The sequence below is a fragment of the Gymnoscopelus microlampas genome (genome assembly GCF_963454915.1).
Source record: "Gymnoscopelus microlampas genome assembly, chromosome: 2".
Classification (NCBI taxonomy): domain Eukaryota; kingdom Metazoa; phylum Chordata; class Actinopteri; order Myctophiformes; family Myctophidae; genus Gymnoscopelus; species Gymnoscopelus microlampas.
The window spans coordinates 49,217,764-49,242,054 of NC_139939.1; the positions used below are offsets into that span (position 1 = coordinate 49,217,764).

General features: G+C 44.5%; 1 protein-coding gene across 5 annotated transcripts in view; it reads right to left on the bottom strand.

Annotated features, from left to right (window-relative positions):
• pcm1 (pericentriolar material 1) overlaps nt 1–24,071 on the bottom strand; it is a 41,441-nt gene extending 17,370 nt beyond the window's left edge. For 3 of the 5 annotated variants that reach the window (XM_084082396.1, XM_084082397.1, XM_084082393.1), the window contains exons 1-24: nt 23,888–24,071; nt 21,632–21,749; nt 21,116–21,364; nt 19,002–19,337; nt 17,365–17,535; nt 16,625–16,744; nt 15,058–15,250; nt 14,284–14,393; nt 12,346–12,664; nt 12,030–12,177; nt 11,549–11,761; nt 10,274–10,452; nt 9,368–9,615; nt 8,782–8,918; nt 8,556–8,685; nt 8,125–8,298; nt 7,721–7,902; nt 6,489–6,692; nt 5,048–5,336; nt 4,075–4,220; nt 3,457–3,671; nt 2,592–2,796; nt 1,770–2,071; nt 569–730 (exon numbers count right to left, since the gene is read on the bottom strand). In XM_084082396.1, coding sequence (XP_083938522.1) covers nt 569–730; nt 1,770–2,071; nt 2,592–2,796; nt 3,457–3,671; nt 4,075–4,220; nt 5,048–5,336; nt 6,489–6,692; nt 7,721–7,902; nt 8,125–8,298; nt 8,556–8,685; nt 8,782–8,918; nt 9,368–9,615; nt 10,274–10,452; nt 11,549–11,761; nt 12,030–12,177; nt 12,346–12,664; nt 14,284–14,393; nt 15,058–15,250; nt 16,625–16,744; nt 17,365–17,535; nt 19,002–19,337; nt 21,116–21,364; nt 21,632–21,733 — 4,534 coding nt within the window. In that variant the 5' untranslated portion in view covers nt 21,734–21,749; nt 23,888–24,071. Of the gene's footprint in view, nt 1–568; nt 731–1,769; nt 2,072–2,591; nt 2,797–3,456; nt 3,672–4,074; nt 4,221–5,047; nt 5,337–6,488; nt 6,693–7,720; nt 7,903–8,124; nt 8,299–8,555; nt 8,686–8,781; nt 8,919–9,367; nt 9,616–10,273; nt 10,453–11,548; nt 11,762–12,029; nt 12,178–12,345; nt 12,665–14,283; nt 14,394–15,057; nt 15,251–16,620; nt 16,745–17,364; nt 17,536–19,001; nt 19,338–21,115; nt 21,365–21,631; nt 21,750–23,887 lie in introns of all 5 variants that reach the window. The other 2 variants (XM_084082394.1, XM_084082395.1) reach the window with 2 other exon arrangements.
• Nucleotides 24,072–24,291: the final 220 nt, after the last annotated feature.

Below are 24,291 nucleotides of genomic sequence, written 5' to 3' on the forward strand. Positions count from 1 at the left end.
AATGAGTACTTTTGCTTTTGGTGCTTTAAGTACATTTTGATGCCAATACTATTGTACTTTTACTCAAGTAAATTTTGAATTCCGCACTTTCAGAGTATTTCTATATTGCAGTATTGATACTTTTACTTAAGTAAACAATTTGAGTACTTTTTCCATCACTGTATATAATGAAAGCTGATGACTAGTTACAATTGGATAAACTTAGTGTTTCTCAACACTGGACCCCTGGTACTGCTAGTATTCTATCCATCCTACCAGGTAGTTAGCGTTTATCTGGCATCTCATCTGTAGTGAACCACCAATTAGAGAGCCAAAGCCCCAGGTGAAATGTAATTAACTTGTGAAACCAATTAACGGATACACAAAATCCTCTGTTAATTTAACTCAGAGAGTGTAAAAACTGGACAAAAATGGACGTAAACTGCTCCATTTTACACTCATTTTACGTTAAAAGAACATTGGGCATCGTATTGTGTAGAGCACTAGCAGTAGTCTGGTTCTCATGGATTTTAGGTCATTATTGAAAGAACCCTTGACTGCTTCAGACGGGTGACAGTTGAGACAGTACCAGAGGAAAGGTCATTGGGTTTGTGTCCCGCCTTGGTCTTGCTGTCCAGTTTCTCCTGCGTCAGCTTGTCCAGAAGGCTCTGGTCCTGGTCCCTCTGCCGGGGCTGCGCTGCCCTCTCCTGGCCAAAGCCTGCAGTGCTGCTTGCGCTGTCGCTCTCCTGGCCTGCAGAACACACAGAAGAAGCCAAAGGGATATTTTAATGTTCTGCCTTAATGTTCTGTCCTAGTCTCGCGTAGCCAGGTGATTTCAGGTCTCTGTGTACCAAAATGTCTGGGGGAAATCTAAATTAAATTTAGGGGAACTGGGTGGAATAATTCTGAAATGAAAAATAAAACCAATGCAAAGACTTTGGGTGGTCCTTTATATTGGGACGGTATTAGGACTGTTTTTCAAAGCATTAGCTGTGGGTTTGTTAGCTGCTGTTTTTGTTGCTGTTTTAACCACTGCATTGAATTGAGATGTTCCCAGAAGTGCTAAGTAACTCCTGTTGTGAATGTATGTACCATTCTCTCACACACACCCTTTAATTTGGATGAATTGGGCCTTAATGGATGATTATTTGTTGTTATCTTATATACTGGCTCCTGCCCTTGTGGCCGACGCATTCATCTATACCCACTTCTGGTAAATTGGAAAAGAATCATGAAGTCATTAATTGGTTAGTTGGCAGGCAAAGCAGTGAGTGTCCAAATGAGCCAATTTTAAACTGACAAAGAATAAATGAATGGAAGTAACTGCTTTTCAGACAGTCAGAGGGATGATTTGCCTTGCTGAATTACACGCCAAATGTACCATTCACTGACAATTGAGCCTATATAATAATAAATAAAATATTCAATAAAATATTCTGACCTCATATAACCAAATATATATTTATTTATTTTTCAAGCACTGATCGATACCAAAAAAGTTGTTTTCCTGTAATACTACATTGTTCCACAGTGAAAACAATTGCACTTCTAATGGCACTACATATTCTCGTAGTCCAGTCTGTCTACATTGACATCCTGTTGGATCTCACGGCATCCCATTAAGAAGAATATTATTCTTACCAGGATTTTGTGTAAAACAGAAACTTGGATTTCAGTCCATTTTGAGGTTTCATTCCGGACATTAAATTAAACACAGATATTAAGTGCCACTTCAGAGGACTAACAACACAACCATTTCATTTAGCTTTAAGGCCCCTATGTAAATCTACCTGCAGCGTTCTTGTGACTTTTGTTCCTGCGTCGTCGGCCTGTAGAGATGGGCGTCTTGTCACGGGATGCCAGGCTGGCCTGGGCCGACGCCTTGCGTCCGGCCCTGAAGGTCTTGGTGACGGTGGTGGGATCGGCGGCGTCTGGCAGGCTGCTGAAGCTCTCGGAATGGGGGAGGTTGTGGCTGTGGCGGGGGGCCTGAGTGGGGGAGGAGAACGGGGACTCCTGCTGCTCCGTATCGTCCCGGTGGAGCTGGGTGGTGTTGTTCATGCGGGAGGAGGAAGTGTTGGGCCAGCCAGCAGGCCTGCACAGATTATGAGACGGTTCAAATAGAAAGAAAGAGAGAAAGAGAGATACATGAGTTGAGTATGTAAAATGGTGGTGCAGAAAAGGGATTTGAAGGCTCTTTCAGAAAAACAGACAGCTGGCATCAGGAGTTATATTCATTATTATTATTATTTTATTTTTTTACTAAATCTTTATCCCACGATTTTGTAACCCATTTTTTCACACAGTGCCAATTGCCTATGTAATCCTGGGCGCTACTCTCCCTCTGCCAGCCTAGGGAGAGCCCATTCATTTCACTGACTAGTCATTTCTAGTGACTGTTATCATTTAGACGGTATTATCTGATGATATGATATGCGCTTGCTTGTTCGCTAAAATTCTAAGCTGGTTGTTTCCTTTCCGTTTAGGTGAGCTGCATTCATAAGCTCCTAACGGTCTTCATCTCATCACTACACATTTTGCTTGTCATCTTTGAGTGCTGCTGTCAATCCTCACCATACCTACATTTTAAAAGCTAACTATACAGGCGTACAAACCGTGCAAATGTAGCAGAGTTGAGGGGAGAGCGCTGCACGGGTGGAGGGAAGCTCATGTACTCGGTCTTGACAGAGGTGTTGTGATCTAGCTGCTGCTGCTGCTGCTGAGAATGATGGTGATGTTGCTGCTGGTCGGGGCTGCTTTGAGCTGCTGAAGCTTGACCAAAGTCTCCCACAACGGGGAACAGAGGGTTGAAGTTAAAGCCTGCAGGGAGAGAGGATGAGGAGAGAAAGTGAGTGAGAGACAGCCAGAGAAAAAGCAGAGCAAGAGAAAGAGAGGAGAGAAGCAAAAGATAAGAGCACATTCTGATTTCCTCTGAGGGGCAGGGTGTTAATGGTCCATGTTTAAGTAAAACCACCCTTCAAGTAGTAATTCACTATGACTCATCTCACACGACTCTTCACAGTTGGGCAAGGTCAATGGCTTTCCCACAGAAAAAAAGTGTGCGCACCGGTGTTAGCACTGTAACTTTATCCAATTTCAATTAATTCCAATTTCACAGCAGAGCAGAGGCTGAATGATCGGACGGCAGACTCAGCATTTTAATTCTTCAGCATGGAAAAGAGAGCCCTGAGCCCTGTGCGCACTCGGACTCCCAGTGCTCAATGTCTGCACATCATGCACGAAACATCCCACTATGTCTCTCAACACATTACAAGTACACAATCTGTGAGACACATTACAAGTACACAATCGGTGAGACACATTACTAGCACACAATCTGTCCAGGTGGCACCAGATTAGATGAATGTGTGCTGCTCATGGAACCCTGCTATTCAGACAATCTATACTAGTGCCAACAGAGCGCTAGTACTGCATATGGCCAATATATACTGTAAATGAGAGAGAGAGAGAGAGACATACTGGGAGGCAGCGGGGAGAAGGCGGTGGCTGACAGGCCCGGGAGATTGAAGGCGTTGGCAGAGGGGTGGAAGCCGGAGGAGATGGGCAGGTAGAGGCTGGGGGACAGTGGCGGACGGGAAGAGCTGGAGTCCTGGGAGGAAGAAGCCTGCTGACCCGCTGAGGGCGACGGGAGCTTCTGTTGGTGGTGGAGGAGCTCATTCAGGACTTGCTTCAGCCTGGGCCAGCCGACAGGACAATCAAACACATGGACCAGTGTACACAACATACGGCAATAGTACAGAAAGCTACGGTGGTATATCGTTTGAGAGGAGTGAATAGGAGTGAAAACTTGTCGAAACGTTTACTTGTCTGGTTGTTGCCTTTAAAACAGTTAGGGTTAAGCCATTATATAGATTTTTTTTTTTATAATAAAAAATGATATCCATATTGGGTTTTGTAAAATTCCACTTGAACACTATATTTTATGGCGTGGATCTGTGTGTGTCAGTGGCTAACGTCACAACCACTGGACCAATCAGCCCCATATTTCATTGACGCCATCAATGTGATATCATCAACATAACCACAGAGATTCACAGGGAAGCTACACCCGGTCTTGATTTTATGTAGGTTTGTTACCTTTGCACGTTGTTCTGCTGCCAGGCCAGCTGGGTGTAACACTGGTTGAGCTGATGCATGATCAGGTGGACGTGGGGGGATGACATGTTGTTGGGTAACGCCCTGTGCTGGCCCGCCAACAGGCTCTGCAGCATGAAGGACAGAGTCTGGACAGAGGGAGGGAGAGGGACACACAGCATCATCAACTGTACAGTGGCAGAGTGCAAACAATAGAGCAAAGAAGTCTGATATAATTTACACATTCTACCCGGTTCACGGTTTTCCACCCCCATTCTGAATTCCCATAGACGTCTTTAATATCGCGTCAAGTAAGAACTGTGTTCCAAAAATAAACAAATGATCCCGGCGGTTTGACTCTTATGGATATGAAGCATCAACTGACGGTGAGAAAACGATAATGTTACTTCCACCGAATTAGTTAAATTTTCGCCAGAAACAACAGACTGTATCAAATTATGAGTGACTGACCATCATGAACGATACAGAGCCACTTCCCTGACAATATCGCCAAAACAGTTTGTTTATTTTTGGACCACAATTCTTATATGAGACGATTCTAAGATGACCCAATGTTATTCTCCATAGAGAAATTACTTTACGAACCAGGGGATGAACGAGTGACATCAGGACTTCTGTACTCTATAAGGGCTGCAACTATCGATTATTGTCTTCGTGATTATTCTATCGATCACTTTTTCAAATAATCATAATTAAGGAGCACGTTTTAAAAAATGTTTAAAACAGAAAGGCTGCGCTGGCATTTGAGATGGGGCACATTCCATGACAAATTCAATAATAGCTGCACGTCCTTGTGAATTTCTACATCAATGTATGCCGAGTGACTCTGAGTGTGTGTGTGTGTGTGTGTGTGTGTGTGAGTGTGCGTGATCATGGGGATACTAACTGAGTGCAGGTAATCAACATTGTGTCTGATGGTTCTGATGGGTGTGTGGTTCCTTCCTGGTAAACTCACCTGTTGGTCCTGCAGGAGGGTCTGACACATGCTGGTGCTGAAGTCCAACTGCCTCTGCAGATGGCTGACCTGCTCCTGCCAGTGAGGCTGGGGACCCTCGGTGAAGGACAGCTCCGAGGCCCAGCGCAGGTTCTCCTGCCGCGGCGTGCCCCCTGACTGGGCCCCGGACTGGGCCCCGGACTGTGTCGCAGTCCTGTTCTGTTGCTCCTGCTTGGTCCTTGACTTGGAACGCTGAGAGGACTGATGTCCACTGGCCTCTCCTGAGAAAGCTGCCGGAGGCTTCAGGTTGCTGGAGAGACAGGATTCATCATAGCTTGTTTTAGTTTGGTCATATCCATTTTTTACAATGTGAAAAAAAATGATAAAACATTGATACAAACTACAAAAAGAAAAACACCAAAAGAACAGCATCAGTAATGCTTTGAAACTGAGATAAACATCTCACCTCTACCACAGACAAAGATATTTCAACCCAAAACAGTCTACGAACTATAAATATAATTGTATTAATTCATACTGAGAGCAGCAGAAACCCCCCATGCTGCCACTTTGCTGACATGAAAAGGAGCAGATATTTTTGTAAGACAGAGACCTGAAATCACCTGACTACGCGAGATTAGGACAGAACAATTAAGGCAGAACATTAATTCGAGTTGCTACCCGCAAATTTTGAATTTGACATGACTACTGGAGTAGTTTTGTGAAGAAAACGCAAAATGGAGGGAAATCATATGAGTCGTGTCATGAGCCAAAGAATCCAGGGAAAAAATAAGTTTCATTGTACAACCTGCAGTTCAAGAGTATAGGCCAAAATCTGAAGTGGCCTGTTATAAGGCCACCATGAGGCTGATTAGAAATATTAGTAATAGAGATAATAGAGATTCCTTGGCCTACTAAGCGTGTGTGTACAAAGTGTCACACAGATCGGTCCAGCGGTGCCGGAGACTAGCCGTTTACAGACGGACACGTAGATAGACAGACGGACGGACGAACAGACAGGGGCAAAAACATAATCTCCTGCCATCGGCCGTCCGACCTGGCGTAGATAAAAATAAATAAAACAAAGCAACCAAGTTTTTAAAAACGTTGTGGCCTGGCGGTCCAGGCACCCTAGGCTGCAATGCCAGCCTGACAGCTTGTCACGGGTTGGAGTCCCGATCACGACGACCATTGCTGTCAGTCTACTGTCCTATCATTAAAAAGGCATAAAAGCCCCAAAACAAATCTTTAAAAAAAAGAAGTATAAATTAGGCTAGTAATAACAAGTTAAAACCAACAGAGGATAAGACAGATTAACGTCCAGAACTCCATTGTGGTCCTCTTACACATGACAAGTACATGTCATAACATGAGTGACAGTCATGTACAATGAATAAACATTTCAAGACAAGACAATTAAGCAGTTGGGATTTCATAGTTGACTTTAGTCGATCAAACAGACCTTGTGTGGTTCTTCCTATTGCTGAAAGAGCGCTGCTTCCTGCTAGCGGAGTAGAGGTGGAGGTCGCAGCTTGAGCTGCTCTCTGCACCTCTGTCCTCTTCCTCGTCTTCCTCCTCTCCGCCCAGCTCAGACGGGTAGCCGTTCTCGTCATCGTCATCCTCATCAAGGTGACAGGGAGTAGAACCCCCCCAGGTAGCCATAGTCCTGACAAAACACAGACCAAAACAGCAATAAATTCCACCGATGTCTGATCTGGGCAGTGTGCGTGCATGTGTGTGTGTGTGCATGCACACATACAGTAAGTGTGTGTGTGTGTATCTTTTCTCAATATGCCCAAATATGGAGATATACCCAAATATGTAGATGACTGTACTATCATAGACTGGCATCCAGGTATTATGATAAAATGGGTACTGTAATATAACAACACAATAACAGTACATCAAATTGTCCAATAGAAAATATATTTTTATGAACTATGTTAAATATGAAGTTTAAAAAGCTTTTATTTAATTGGTGAGAGGAATAATAAAAAAGGGAAAGATTATGGCAGTAGTAAATCAACCTGGACAAATTGTTTTTTAACAATGTCTCCAGGCCATTGCAGAGTTAACAAGTGAATTCAAGAGCTTTGCCCCCGAGTGCGTTCAGTCAGAGGATTATCCTGATCCTTGGGCCAACGTCTGGCCAAAGGCGGAATGTGCCATGTAACCAGAATTTTCAATGTCCTCTTTGTTACCCATGTTGACAAAAAAAACAAAAGACTTTGATCCTAAGATTCTATCCTTTATAAGATTTTATGGTCCCTTCCAACTATACAACAGAAAAACCACAACGCGTCCTGGAGTAGTGATAGTGACCATAATAGAAAAAGTAAAAGCAAAAGTGTAACGGTGCGTTTTAACAGCGGGCAACTCTCGGGCGATGCCGGGCAACATCGCCCAAAATATAAAGAAAGTCTATGAGAGCCGGCGATCGGGCGAAGTGGGCGGGGGGGCGATGAAAGATGGATTTTCTTTATCTTTTTGGACGATGTCGCCCAGTATCGCCCGCTGTTAAAACGCACCGTAAGAACTGAACACCACTTGTGCCCACACATAGAGCCAGCAACAAACAGTTGGCAGCAGCAACGTCAGGCATCGAATAATGTGAGGGGACAGTGAGCATCTTGTCATCTTCTAGAGCAAAGCAACGGTCTGACTGCATTGCATAACATCTGGTTGGTCTCTCACCTCTCGTCCCTGCTGAGGGCCAGTGAGCCTGCAGCTTGTCCCTCGCAGTCATCCAGCCTGTAGGAGGAGTCGGGGAGGCCACTGCGTCTCTGGTGTTCGGCCATCAGGGACTCGAGGTGCTTCCTGCGCTGACGTAGCTCCTCCCGCAGGATCTGGTGGCGACGCATCTCCGACCACAACTGCTGGGAACGCACAGGACATTGAACACATGAACACATTTGAACAGAGTGTTTGTCGCCGAGCTCCAACAGTTCAGAAGTACAAAGATGAATTACACAACATGCATTAAATACAAAAATCCAAGTAGAGATCCTACTTGTGGTGCTAAATTCTCTCTTTGAGAAGCATAACTCATTTGTTTAAACTCTGCAGCGTGTACTGGGTGCACGGGGAAGCTGCATCACCTCATTGTCAGTGACTGAAGTGTTGGCTGCCTCTGCAGCGGTGGCTTTGAGCACAGCCGAGTTGGTTTTCTGTCCAGAGGAGGAGCAGAAGGCCTGTGGAGCAGCAGGTGTGGAGGCGGCTCCTGGGAGCTTCCTCAGCAGGCCGGGCTGACTCATGGTGCTCGACATGGAGGACTGGGAACGAGAGATACACACACACACGCTGAGGCTACAGGTTGTGTTGCCAGCTGGACAGTGTGGCTACACAGAGCGCTAGCATATGGCCAATATATGCTGTACATGAACTACAATTCTGTGTAAGTAAATAAACATAATAATACAGCCAGTTTTGTATACATACTTCAGTCCATAGTGTACTGAACCTTTAAATTAGTGTATGTACACTTCTATCTATTTGTGTGTGTGTGTGTGTGTGTGTGTGTGTGTGTTACCTGGAGGTCTGGGCAGGCCCAGTGCAGGTCCTGGATCTTTCCCTGGATCTCCATCAGTCTGTGGCGGTCGTCGTGAAGCTGCTTCAGCTCCTGCTGCTGCTGGCGCAGCTTCTCCTCGTACAGCTTCTCCCTGAAACCACCAAAACAAACACATTTCTATTAGGACAAAGAAAACTTTTTGAGATGCCATCGAAATCAAACTAGTTAAGTGAACCGAACAGACTACCTGGCCTTGTCAGACAGAGTTAGGCGCCTGGGAGTGTCTCCGTCCCTAGGCCCGCCCCCTACGGCTCCTCTGGTGTTATTGGGCTGCTGATGGTGAGCCTCGTCCTCGTTGGCTGTGGTGCCGTCCGTGTCATCGCTCTGGTTGGGGGGGGGGGGGGGGGGGGAGCAGTGTGTTATCCTTTTAGCCTGAATGTCACCTGAATGCACCTCTGTGGTGTTTACATTTCTGACTAAGCCTCTGTGAAGTGTGGATAGCTTTAAAGCACAGCTCAAGAACTATTTCTTCACTCTTGCTTTTAGTTGATTTTTAAATCTCTGTGTTGTTATTCATGTCCTCACTGTTTTGCCTGATCCACTGCTTGTTTTGCTTTTATTTTAATGTTGTTTTATGCTTTTGCTTTTCTTTTTTGCTTTATTGTTAAATTAGCTGTACTTTTTCTGTAATTGTATTATTGCTTATTGCTGATTATAGCACTTTGAACTGCATTTCATGTCATGAAAGGTGCTATACAAATAAAGTTTATTATTATTACTATTAATAAAGTATTAAAAATATTCAAACACACAGAGAGTAGACTCTGTCTCACCTGCACCATGGCCACCAGCTCCTGTAGCTGGCGGAGCTTCTGCTTGGCCGTGTGCAGCCGGTGGACCTTCTGGGCGAAGGCCGCGTCGTCTCCCAGGCTGCTCCTGCGACTGGACCCCGACCCCTCGCTGTCCCTGCCCGCCGCCGCCCGACCCCCCTCCTCGTTCTCCAGGCCGTCCTCGTCCTCCTCTTCGTCCTCGTTGTCATCCTTGGCCTGGTTGTAGGGGCTGTCCCGGTTGTACTGGCACTCTGTGGTGAGGCAGCGAGACGGAGGAAATGTTAGGAAAGGTTCAGTTAAGTTCGGTTTAGATCGGCTATTTTTGGATGAAGAGTTTTGGTGTAGACAGAAAAAAGCGGTCCGAGCACAGTTGTAACTCAAGTCCGTTTCTCTAAGACTAGAGGGTTTAGCCCATTAAGACCGGGGACGCGTCAGTGTCATTTTTAGATTTGAGCAACAAAAAAAGCATTATTTTAACACTTTGGCTATTAAAAAATAGCAGATATATAAGCTCATAGCGCGGCACCCAGTGCCGTGCTATGTAGATTTTAATCAGTGCCGCGCTATGTATTCTTTTAATTTCGAGCTTGTAGATCTGCTATTCTTTTAAGAATTGTGAAAATGTGTGCAAGTCTGTGAATATATCTATTATTTTAAAGCGAAAACAAATCTTTGCTTCTGGGGGTCCCTGGAACCACATATTTTGAGATGGGCGGTCCGCGGCCAAATACATATAATTTTGGGGGTTCTTGACAATTATGAAAAGGTTTGAGAACCACTGATACAGCAACATACGTTTTGTTTTTAGGATTTAGGAAGAAATTTGTAGAATCGGCTTCAGGTTTTAATGGGTTAGGGTTAGGGTTAGGGGTTAAAGCTAGGGTTAGGGTGTAATGTGACTCTGTGTACCTATCGCTGATGGGATGTTGAGACTACGGAGGTTGGCAGCAGATCGGTTGTTGATTTCACACTCGGTGTTCAGTCTGCCGTCTCGGTTATTGGCTCCTCTGCCTCCGGACGCCCGGCCATTGGTCAGACCGTTGGTCAGACTGTTCAGGTCTGTCCAGTTCCCACTGCGCTGCGCATTTCTGAACACAAATAGTGGGATTTCAGAAAACACTTTCTCAGCAGATTTAATGAAATGTCTGAAAAACACAAATAAATACAAATTCAAATAGAACAGACTGCTGTGAGTTTCTGGTGAAAAATAAATTGTCCCTTAACGGGACAACAGCTGCAAGGAATGACATGAAACTTTCCGGATAGGTGACAATGGTCCCAAGATGTCAAGTTCTGTTCAAAGGTCACAGAAAAGCTCAAAATAAACTTTCACCACGCCAAGAATAGTCCAATTTACTTACAACCAGGCTAACTTCAACAACAACAACAAAATGTTATAATCCCATCCATTGTTGTCCATAGGGTTCAAAGATTTGTGGGCCAAGGTCATCTGTCACAATTACATATTTTCCACTTTAATTTGTCAACAAATAAGGAGTCACTTTATGGTCTTTCATGTGACAAGAGGACCTTTGAAACTTGATCGACCTTCTCGGTCAAACTTAATGTCACCTGTTTTTCTGTAAGCTTTTTTGCGTTATCGTTTTGATTAGGGTGGGTCAGATGTATGTTTCATCAACCCGATCTCACACGACTTAGTATACATTGCACGAGTGTCATTCCGTGCATAAACTAGAAAACCCGAAAATCCATGCATAGCCGCCTCGCATCTCCCCCATTGTGACTAAACCATTTCGGAGGCGTGCAGTCTCAAGGGAACTGTCGCCACGTAAGGGACCACCGAGCGAGCTAAAGAGAGCGAGTTGCCGTCCCAAACGTTGCGACGTTCCCTTGAGCCTACTCAGCGCCGTTTGAGTTATGTACCGATAGGCACAGAATCGTACATTTTGTTGTGGGGACTGCTCTGCTTCCAGGTTTTTCCGGGTTGCAACTGGTTACGCCCACCGTGGGTACATATGCACGGATTTTCGGGTTTTCTAGGCGACTATGCACGGAATGACGTGCACTGGATCTGTGCAATGTATACTAAATTCTGTGAGATAAGGCTGGTTTCATATATATATACGTTTTATTTCATGATCAATGTGTGTATTTATTCTATTTATAGGGGGGTGGGGTTTGTTGTGCCTGGCACCACTTGTGAATTACTGTAATTACACCAACCTGATGTTGGTGATGGGCGGTCGGTTCTCCTGCTCCGAGTCAAACATGGCCTCAAACATGGATCCGTCCTCTGTCATCTGTTCCTCCTCGTCGTCTTCGTCGTCCTCCTTGATGTTCTCATTGACGGTGTCCACCATCATGTCGGAGGTCTGCTCGTAGTACTGAACCAACTCCCTCAGCTCATTGAGACGCTTGTGCACCTCCTTCAGCTTCCTAGAGAGAGATGGAGAGAGAGTGAGAGGATTTAGAAAATAACTGACGTTGGATCGGATCATGCTCATTGCCTTCCTACTGAATGTCCTCAAAGTGCTTGGATTTCCCACTCACTTTTTCAATATACAGTAATGCAAGAAAAACACAAAGCTGCCCATTTTAAATGAAATGTGTCTGAAACTTGTTTTGTGTGCATCTGATAATCTGCCTGAATCCATACCATCCATTCAGATAGATAGTGTTGTGAGTGTTCTGTGCCGCGTGTTACCTGAGTTTGTCTGTGGGGTTGGAGGGGTCTTGGTGGGAGAGGGAGGGCTGGAAGGAGGTGGAGACTGTGACTCCGTCGGAGCAGATGGTGGAGGGTCGGTCTGACGAGGCTCCCATACTGAGGCTGCGTTGGGCAGGGACGCCACGACCTGAGGGAAAGACAGCAACAAACACATTAATCAATCACTGCTGATGAGAAAGGCTGCGTGTGTGTGTTTATAACCGGTTTCATGTAAATCTACAACCTGGTGCTACAGCCTACAAATCAAATAAAACCGGATCAGGTCTAACGCATCATCTTTATTAGTATCCCTTACATGAGTTGTTATTGAGTGTTTGGTCTCTGAGGGAGTGCAGCTCCTGCAGGATCTTATCCATGGTGTGTTTCTTGTCCTGCAGCTCTTGCAGCTTGGTTTTCTTGGCGCTGGCGGCGGCGGCCGAGTCTCCAGAAGCAGCGGCGGCGGCCAGGCCGCCGGGCCCCAATCTGGCCAGGCCAACGTGGGGCCCAGAGGCAGAGTGCAGGAGGGGTCTGTGTGGAGGGGGCCCGGACGGCTGGGGGGGCCTGGACCTGCACACTTCTCTGGAAAGAGACAGACTCTCTGCCTGCCGACGGTTGTCTGGGACCGCCTTAGTCTGCTGTGGACGAGGATATAATGGCTTAAACTCAGGAGAAAGAGAACTTGAGAACTAAAGAGCGTTTAGGTCGTCTGTTGACATTATAGTACATGTACTGTAGACTGGAGACTGATGCACAACGTTTTCTAAAGGAAAACAATGGCCATTTATGTTTGTACTTGTTGCCTAGCATTTGTGTTGCGATGAACGTTGCCTGCCAGCCAGCCACAATCTGAGCTCCGAAGAGATGTTCTGTGCAGTGTCATTAACTGTATGTTGACATAGATGCCAGGACTAGGGATGGGTATCGTTAGGATTTTTACGAGTCCGAGTCCGGTTCCGGTTCTGCTTATCGGTTACGGTTCCTAACGGTTCCATATTTCGGTTCCAAAATGGTAAAAAAAAAAATATTGGATGCACCGAATGGAAAATTCTTGGCCAAAACCGAATAGCCGAAAATTGTTATTTTTTCTAAATATATACATTTTTTTTAAAATATTTTTTGTACCATTGCTGTCATGGCTATGCCTCTGTTGTAGAGCTACATGATTATGGCAAAACTTATCATAACTATAATGGGTCCATATTGAGATCAGTTATTTAAAACATTAGCATGCCATACAGTTGAATTGTTGCAAATTATATAAATATGAATGCAAGAAATGAAAACAAATATTCAATAACCTAACAAAAGGCAGTTGCATTATTGCACACAGCCAAAATGCATTAATAATATTAGGCCTGCCATTCCTTTCTTTTGGAGAAGTTACTTTCAGTTTCATTTCAGAAAGACACACACACACACACACAATCAAAGACAGAATCGTTTACAGCTGGTGTTAATTATCTTGCGCAGCACAGGCTCTTGTATAGCGCTGGTCATCCTACTAATGTTACCCCCTCTGACATGTGGATTCTAAGATGAGAACAACAAAGCTTACAAAGTTGAGACGGTGTTGTGTGAGAGGAGAGGAGAGGAGACGCGGAGGGTGCGGGGAGGAATGCAGCTGCACTCAGAGAGCAGCAGCAGCTCCTCCGACCATACGACGGTGTGTTACCGAATACCGAGTGAGACGCAACGGATGTATACATCTCCATACAACAGTGTTTTACCGGATTTGTGATTTTTGTATTGTGCTGTTTGTGTAGCACTTCTAAACGCCTTTGTTTGAACGTCTTTTAGCCGCGTCTAGGAACCAATATGCAGAACCGAAATTACATATTTTGTATGGGTACCCGGTACCGACCATTTCCTTATCGGTTTCTACTTGGAACCGAATTTCGGTACCCAACCCTAGCCAGGACACTACAGTATATTAACCCCTGAGGACCCGATTCTACAAATGTCTTCTAAATCCTAACAGTTTTCTGAAAAACGTATGTTTCCATATCAGTACTGCTCAAAACATTTTCCATTGTCAAGGACCACCCAAAATTATATGTATTTTGCCGCTCAAAATATTTTGTTCCACAGACCCCCCCAACAGGAAAGATATGGGTTAAAAATGTTCGCTTTAAAAGTTCTTAATGGGTTAAATAACTCAATATGCCAAAATTGTTCTTCATCTGTGATCTTTTAAATTCAAGACCTCACACTTGGCTCCTAACCCACTGGTTGAAACATGACATGTGCTGCGTACCTGAGAGTCATGTAGCTGGTTGTGGAACCTCTGGATGAGGTCGTTGAGCTCGTCGTTGAGCTCAGAGGTGATGCTCACGCCGGACACGCTTCCTGTGGTCTCCGTAACAACTGGTACAACAACACAGAAAAGAACACAGCTGAACTTTCAGCACAGGTGGTGTTTGTGTGGCATCAATTAAAGGGCAGGATATTTAGCCTAACGTTCTTTGTGAGGTTGTGAAAATCTAACTTCTCAATGTGTTAAAAGGATAGTTCACCAAAAAAAATACTTATTTTCTATCGATTAGTCACTCCATGGAGACTTGTAGTAAAGTTTTAAAAAGGACAATTTTTTATAAACTTCTGTAGTAGTACTTACTCTTACAACTAATTCACTTCACGGTGTGTTCTCATTTTTTTTTTAAACGTTTTTTTTGGGAGGACTTGGATTTACCTTTGTGTGTTTACATTATTATCAGTTGATAAAACCTTTACAATTATAAAAGTCACATAAATGTGTCCTATGTTTTGAATCAATAATCGTTTTGAATCGAGAATCGTTTTGAATCGAATCGTTTGAATCGGAAAAAAACGCTTTTGAATCGAAAAAAAAAAACGATTTTGAATCGAGAATCGTTTATTTTGAAAAAATCGATAAAAATCGGATTGTGACCCCAAGAATCGGAATCGAATCGTGAGATAGCAAACGATTCACAGCCCTAATACGCGATATCAACTGCCTGAAATGGACAGCTAATGTGGACACCCCTGTGTGTGTGAACCTCCCTCTCACCGGTGTCATCCAGGACGGCCAGGGCCTGCTCTGCTCCTTGCTGCATGGCCAGCAGAGCGGCCTGCCGGCCCTGCAGGGCCCTCAGTTGCTCCTGCTGCTCCAGCATCTTCTTCAGCAGCTCGTGCTGCCTGCGCAGGTTCTCCAGCTCCTCCTTCTGATCCCCGCGTCCCAGCCCGGCACCTCCTCCTCCACCCTACAAGGAGGCCAGGGAGGAAGAGTTAAAGAGGGACGGTGGGAAGGGAAGTGTACACGTACACACACACAGTGCAGGAATTAAGAGTATGAAGGGAGGGTCAGAGATAAACAGATAAAGTTCCTGTTTACTGAAAGCACAGAGTCAGCTGTTCCACACAGGCACTCAGCCGTTTAGGCTGAACAAGTCAGGTGTCAGGTACTGAAACAGCAAAAAAACAAGTTTTTTCCTCCACTTGGTTTGTTTTCAATTTCACACCCTTTTATTTTGAGTGGTTGTCTTAAAAAGTGACACATGATATGCAGAGCTTACCCCCCTCAAGATAAAACTATTTCCACAAGAATGAGCTGCCGAAAAGTAAGCAGTAACCTTGCAGCCTGCAATTCACATAAGAATCTCATCCATAGGAAGGCGCAGAGAATGGCTCATATACTGTATGACATTGGTTCTCAAAGTGGGGTCCGGGGACCCCCAGGGGTCCTTGAGGGGGTTCCAGGGGGTCCCCAGCTAAATGATGGATAGTTAGGAACCAAATGGACCCTTATGAGTGTGTAACTCTAAGAGTGTACAAATGTACACTCTCAGAGTTAAATTAACATTGATTTTACATTATAAATTGGGGTCCTAGAGATAGAAATGCCATTAAATGGGGGTCCGTAGCCTAATGCATGTCAAACTGGGGGTCCTTGAAATTAAAATGGTTGAGAAACACTGCTAAAAATCTTCTCTTATGGGGGTCCCTCGCATATCTTTTCAAAGGGGGGTCCGCGGGCTAATAAGTGTCAATTTGGGGGTCCTTGACATGAAAAAGTTTGAGAACCACTGCTGTATGATACCAGGCTGATACTGTTCATAGCATAAGCTCACGTTGAATTATCTTTAAACGTGATTATTTCAGGATCTGCATTTAGATCACACCTCATGTGACATTAAAATAAAACCTGTTGATACCAGGCTGATGCTATTCATAGCTGATATTTTGAGCTCACGTTGAATTATCTTTAAACGTGATTATTTCTATCCCCCAGAATTATATTCTCATCAGGATCTGCATTTAGATCATACCTCATGTGACATTAAAAAAAACAGTTCACTGGTACCAGTCCAAATGACATTACGTTAAACTGGTTCACTCAACCTCTTTAATGCTTATTTGGCATTCTTGTGTGTATGCAACACACTACATCTACAGTATCTGTCCATAATACCTACAGTATCATCTATCCATCCAGCAACAAGTCCATCTATCATTTACAGTATCTGTCCTTCCATCTATCTACCATTTACATTATCTATCTATCTATCTATCCCAATATTGTGGTGGTTGTAATAAAAGTCATAAGTATCCCTACAGTGAACAGAGGCAGTACCCACCGTGGCGTTGGAGGTGTCTGAGGAGCGGACCTCGATGTTGAGAGAGGTGCTGTCTGCCAGCGAGCCGGAGCCCACTGCAGAGTCCAGGGTGCCCACATCGTCCTCCTCGTTCTCCCTCGCCTGGGGGGAGGGGTCAGAGACAGGGTCAGCCACACACTTAAACACAGCACCAAGGACAACGGAGGATACAATAAAAAAGAAAAGATCAGAGAATAAAATACTGGGAATATTTTTAAAAGACATCATCGCCCTCAGTAGCAGTGTGTGGGTATCGTCATGGGAATACAAGCTGAGTGCAGGTACTTGATCCATAATCTACATTGTGACTAGATAAAGTGAATTTCTTGTAAACATTGTTAGATGTGTGAATGACACATGGGCCTCCTCTGCCTTCAGCTGGAGAAATAAAACAAAGCCACTCCTCAGTGCGAGAGAGAAGAGCGCGGCGCTTTGTCCTAGTTTTTCCATCAGACAGAACATGACACTCGCCTGCTAAAGTATGTCAGGCCAAAGAGAAAGACGGTCATTAAAAATACATGAACAGGGAGTTGCAGCTAAAAACAAACAGGTTCTACATCGGGGCTAAACGCTTCAAACATCACCTCAATGTCAAATAATGTACACTATGTATAATTTATATCCAATGTCTGAGCACACAGAATGTAAAACGGACATATCTGAGCAGAGGAGAGACAGACATAGCAATAGACAAAGAGAAAAAAACAAACATTGAGACCAACCAGCATTTTTTGCAAGAAGCGTAGATAGGACTTCTCCTGCTCTTTGAGATGCTCGATGAGGCGGGAGAGACGTTCCACGTTGGCCGGCACATCGTTCTTCTCCAGCAGGTCATCCCTCATGGAGCTGGCCTTCCCGATGTACTCCCTGATCTGAACCAGCTTGCTCACCACCTGATACCGCAACAATAGACAGTGTGAGGGAGGAGGAGAGGGGAGGGGTGAGTGCATGTGTGTGTGGGAGAGAGAGAGTCAGGTGAGCGCCAGGTGTGTGTGTGTGTGTGTGTGTGTGTGTGTGTGTGTGTGTGTGTGTGTGTGTGTGTGTGTGTGTGTGTGTGCGTGCGTGCGTGCGTGCGTGCGTGCGTGCGTGCGTGCGTGCGTGCGTGCGTGCGTGCGTGCGTGCGTGCGTGCGTGCGTGCGTGCGTGCGTGCGTGCGTGCGTGCGTGCGTGCGTGCGTGCGTGCGTGCGAGCGTGCGTGCGTGCGTGCGTGCGTGCGTGTGTGCGTGCATGCGTGTGTGAGAGAGAGGAGCGCCAGGTGTGTGTGTGTGTGTGTGTGTGTGTGTGTGTGTGTGCGCGTGCGTGCGTGCGTGCGTGCGCGCATGCGCGTGTGAGAGAGAGAGGAGAAATGAAGACTCTTGTTCAGCTCAGTCTGAACAAGGGCAAAGAGTGGAGGAGGAGAGGAGTAGCTGGGTACCAGAGCTCACTGGGCACCAGGGGTGGCATATTTAGAAATTGCCCTAAATACAGGCTGGCTGGCTGGCTGGCTGGCTACTGCAGTAGCAGCATTGTGGCTCTCTCACAGTTCATCCTTGCTCTAGTTTCCCCAGTGAAGACTTGTAAGACACGATTTTCACAAAATATGTGTTTCACTATGTCTTCCCAAGAAAGGTGAACTTAAAACTAAGAAATCTAAAACGACAAACGGTTTCTCCCTAAAACTGAGTAAAAAACCTTCAGGATGGCTCTCTGTTTCACATGCTCTTTCACAGGATCTTATTCACTGACATTTAAAAAGGCTAGTTTCTTTTGCTCAGGCTAGAGTCTAGCCGCTAGACTGACAAAAAAATAGAAATCTTTTTTTTTCGTTTTAGATAAACTAACTATAAAACATGACACCTGACAGTTGAAATGCGCCAAACTAAGCAATCATACAACATCCCCACAACACCAGCTGCATAAGTTTACCTACTTACCTACCGGGCCAACAAGAGCAGTGAACATAAATAGGAATCTTTTTCTGATCAAATCAAGCATTCAGTGTGGAATAAATGTTACACGTACTCGTCGTACTGTATATGCTGAATATTATGAAGGGGCAATATGAAGGTGCAAATCCAATGAACATTACCCTTTGAATGATTAATTAAAATCAAGCACATTGAGCAGAGTGAATGAATGAACAAATACATTATTTGATTAAAGATCCTGTTTTTGAGTGCGTTCACCGAGGCTTTGGACCAGGACTGAACCTTGTCCCTTAACTTGGGAGTTCCGTTCACAATGTGTGCCTTGTGAACAAGACCCCATTGTCTTACTTCACCAGGAGCTCACAAAATAAGCCAGTGAGTGATCGGTCATGAGACCAGAACAAGGACGGCCCGGGTTTGAAACCCAACTCCGGTAGAAACCGGCCATGTTACCTGGCTGCTGTCGACGTTGGGCTCTTCTCTTCCAAAGTGGTGTGCCAGTGGCCCGCCTCTCACCGCTCCGCTGCGTCCCAGGCCAGGGGGGTCCTTGCTGCTGGGAAGGACCGGCGTTAGCGTCAGCGTGTCCCTGAGCCCCAGGCTCTGCTTCTTGGCCTCCTTGTAGATGGCCGGGGTGGCCGGGGCGGAGGAGGAAGGGGGGAGCGGGGCCTTGCTTTTGTTGGTGTTGACGTGCAGCGGGAGGAAGTTGAAGGGCTTCTTGTTCTCGCCGCCCAGCTGCCGCTGGTTGTTGGCAGCCGTGGCACGGCCCTGGGAGTCACTGCCGATGCTCCTCTGAGGCAGCGGGGAGACAGGAGGCAGATGAATGCTTAACTCGGTAGAATAAGTTACAACAAAAGCGCTCATGATTTGGGAAAATGTTAAAAGATTGTATTTTTGGTGTCAAAGGTTTTGGAAATCCTTTATTGTCCCAACTCAATAAAGGTGTTTCTTTCAAATTTACAACTTAAAGATATGACCAAAAAAGAAGTAAAGTAAAATGCTATATATTTTCCCCAATTTTGTTCTGATAGAAATGGGTTTTCAATCAAAATACAGTATTTATTACACACCCGAGATGTGCTGAATGTTGTTTTACGTGGTATGTCCATTGTCTCATACATGAACAACAAACTCTCCAAGTCATGCTATCTTTCCCTGCTTACACAGTGGCCGCCAGTGTAGAATGTCACATTACATATTAATAGATGTATATACCACACATGCATAACATAACAATAATACAAAACGTGGTCCCCACTCCTTTCACACTGGGTAAGACCTAGCCATAGCCAGTTGAGTGTCTAAACGGAAGTAATGGAATTTGGCGGAAGTACCGCCCAAGTAAATGACGTTGACACTTTACAAATCTGTAGACACTCTGTTAAGTCGTGACCAGGCTTTTCTCTTATCAGATGAGTAAGGCTGGGAACGAGGCTACACTCCTTTAGGGTATTTCTGTCACTGTTTTTTTTTGCACATACGTGAATTTTGTCCTTTGCATTTACCCATTACAACTATTAGGAGCAGTGAGCAGCACCCTATTAGTACAGCGCTCGGGGACCAGTAAGGGGATAAGTGTCTTGCTCTGGGGCCAGGGCACGAACCGGGGACCTTCTCCCAGACAGCCTCTCTACCCACTCAGCTACGGCCGCCCCTAACAGACATGAGCCCTCGAGATTTTGTATACAAATCATGTTATTCATTTATGATGATGTCACTTCCCAACGTTTTTGAAAAACATTCTCGGCACTGCAGTCAACGAGAAAAGGTCACTAAAAACTAAATAGGGTTAGCTAGCCCGGAGATACTGCCTAGCTAGCACCTAGTGGTTTAGGTTTTAAGTCACACACACACACACACACACACACACACACACACACACACACACACACACACACACACACACACACACACACACACACACACACACACACACACACACACACACACACACACACACACACACACACACACACACTTGATTGATAGGGGAGTGTGCAGACTTTCTTTCTTTTAGTGCTAGTCTTTCATCTGTTCAGCACCTGAACCATTGTATGGATGACTGTGCATGTTCTATTTCTTCTGCTCAATTCAGGTTTCTGCCATAATGACTGCAATGCAAGGCAGATAAGTGATTGAGACCGTCCTGACACCAGGATAAGAGGTCTCTTGAGTTAATCAAGAGAAATAAAGAGACCTGGGATAAACATGAGTTAATCCCATGTACAACGCACTGACTTTCGTCTTATCTATTGTGTGTTTTTCTAGCACCTTTACTAACGTACATAAGTATATCATGCACAGTATACATCTGCTGCTATGCTCACGCACCTTTATATCTTATCTCAGGTACCATGTGCAAATATGTAGAAAACTTTTTTTTTTGTTCTCTTGTTTGATCTCCTTTCCCCCCGCCCTCCCCTTCTTCTTCTTCCCTTTCTTTTTTTCAATGGAAATAACAATACAATGGAAACTATGCACGAAAACAAATTTCACCCACTTTTTTACTTCTGTAAACCTGTGGTGTGACAATAAAGCTGATTCTGAGTCTGATTTTTTTATTTGCTCACCTCGTCCAGGTCTGTGAAGTTAATCCTCTGTCGCAACCTCTCCAGCTCAGCCTGGTCGGGGACGGACATCTGCGTGGTGTATTTGGTGTGAGGGAAGGAGTGAGGGGTGTGCGCCCTCCTGCGGCCGGCCCCCGGGGTCGACTCGGGGGAGATGTCGTTGGTCAGCCGGCTCTCTGCCACGACGGTGGGGAACTTCTTCCTGTTCTTCTCCGAGGAGCGATTGGCTTTCTTCTGCTGTACACCCCAGTCCTGAAAGAAGGACAACAAAATGTCAACATACGGTAGATAAGGAGAAAGCAGATAGATCCATGGTCATTGAATAATCAAATTAATGTGCTTTTGGCAAATTGTATCTGTTGTGAGCATCTTTTTACAACTTTTTATAAACCAAATTTCCCTTTTGGAGCAAAAAAACTGTGATGTACATAAGCTGTTATAAGATGTACTTCCAGTAATTGTAATGACAAGCATCAAGGTGTCATGGACTGATGTGTCTCTCCGATGCACTGTTATTACCATGTTATTGAGTCGGTCTTCCAGACTGCTATTGGTGATGGCCCAGTTGTGTAACTCCTGCTCCTCGGTGCAGTCATCGAAAGGAGTGCCCCCGGTTGCCATCTCAACCACTCGCAGTCTGTTGGAGATTCACACAACAATATAAACACTGATCAACCGTCAAAGTCAAACAGGACACACACTGACACTGAGTAATGTGGTTAAACACACAATATACTATTAACTAACTGTATGATTACTCCATTGCCTAAATAATATTTATTACAAGACTCGTCATAAATATGTAGTAAGCTAATCAGACCAACAAGCAAATACCTCAATGCCAGCTTAATAACAAAATAACCATGCTTAGCATGCTGCTGAAAAGTAACCGTAAGTTCACATGAGACAAGTTCATCACGTCGACGGTAACTTTTAACAACAGCATAGTGTAATTTCTTACCACAACACACCTGATAGCCAAATATCCAGTTTCAAATACCCCACTAATGAATTCCCTCCCTTGTTGTTGGATTAAGTCTGTTACTGACAGAGTCCTGTCTGTAGTGTTCTGTGTCTGTCTATTGGCCGCCTGGATTCCCGGGTGTAAAATAACAATAGGGACCTTCCTCCCACTATGCAGTCAGCGCCAGCTACAAACCTACTGTCATTGCTACTAGTTAATAACGTCCCGTGGTGTAAAGTGGCTAAGTACGTTTACTTAAGTACTGTACTTAAGTACAATTTTGAGGTATTTGTACTTTATTTGACTATTTCCAATTCCCAATACTTTTACTTCTACTCCAATGCATCTCGGATCCAAATATTGTACTTTTACTCCACTACAATTATTTGAAAACTTCAGTTACTAGTAACTTTGTAGATTTTGATTATTACTACATTAGCCCTAGTAAATACATTTCATCCATTTGAAAATAGACAGTCAAAAAGCTCGCAATGAGACGCATTGTGAGCTTGTAGATCTGCTATGTTCAAAAGACGTTTATACATTTCAATTCATACATTTGAAAACTTGGGACCTTCTATATCTTGAGCACTTTCTACTTTTGTTACTGTAAGTACATTTTTGAAACCAATACGTTTGTACTCGTCTCTTACTCAAGTAGATTTTGAATTCCGGACTTTTACTTGCAACAGAGTAAGTAAAGTAATAAAGTACTTTTTCCACCACTGTATCTGTGTTAAAAGTCGTTGTGTGACGCCAGGTGGTTATCAAACGGTTAACGTTAACTAACTCTTGTCTCATAGAATCGTCATGGCAACCAACAATAAAAGGGCGGCAATCGCGCGAGGCTGACCTGCCTTGAGGTGACATGTAGCGGCAAAAAAAGAACAGACCTACACAAACAAGACATGCTATACGTTGTAGATCTGTTTTTTAGCTTTTTAGTAAGGGACACAGTTGTACGACGGAGTACAAGGCTTTAACTCCGTGTTTAACAACTTAAACCCCATAATATGGGTAACCAGAGTCCCTCAGGGCTCAAAACTAGTGTATTTTCTGTTTTGGGTTATTGAGGGGAAAGCTTTCACTTAAAATAGCAGATCGACAATCTCAAACATTTTCATGTCAAGGACCCCCAGATTAATATGTAATTGTCCACACATCCCAATCTGAAAACATGTAGTGCCAGGAGGCAGCGACCCCCCGTTCAAGTTTTTGTCCAAAATATGCCACATTTCCCTTCTATTTTCCAGCATGATTTTTTATTTTAAATAGCAGATCTACAAGCTCACAACTTGTTGCAGCACAACGCGTTGAGAGCTTGTAGATCTGCTATTTTCTGTGAAAGCCTTCTCCACAATAAGGATGCTCATCAACCTGACACTATAGACACCACTGATGATGATGATGATGGTGGTGGTGATGAAGGCTAAATCACAGCGGGGGGTCTGCTAGTTGCTGTTAGCTACAATAACACTAGCAGTTAGTGATGCTGACATGATGAAACGACCACTTTATCATCATAAATAACATCTCTCTGGTAGAGAAGTTGCAGCAGCAGAATGCTGCAGATAAAGCTAAACTGATGGAAGTCCCACTAGAAGGCCAAATAATATCCCCAACAGTCAAGTGTTCATACTATTCATTGGCTTGGCACAGAAAACGTCCAGAAACAACAAACCCCCGTCAAATAAACAGCGTTTAACTTTGACAAGAGTATATAAACCATCATCATCACCAGTTAACATTGTGCTAGTTTATTAGCTCACGCGTTAGCTAAGGTTAGCAAGGTAGAAGAAAACAAACGTTACCGTTCCTTCTATCCCCGCGGTGACAATATTAAAAATGTCGCAGCAGGCTAGTATTTTCTACTTCAGTTTAGTAACTAACAGCTCTCCGGTGGCCACCATGTCCGTGGATTTAATAGTTTAGTTTGTTTTAATAACCGGATAATAAAAAACTAACAACGTCTCCTCCACCGATTCTTCCCGTTTGTCTATCTATGCAACATTAATCAATGTGGAGTCACACCGAATGTTGTGACCTATCGAATTGTGTGACTCCAGAGGTTGCTGTTCTCGCTTCGAAATATCAACATACGCACTTGTACACTATCAGTGGGTCTCAAACTTTTTCATGTCAAGGACCCCCAAATTGACACTTATTACCCCACGGACCCCCATTTGAAAAGATAAGCCAGGGACCCCCATAAGAG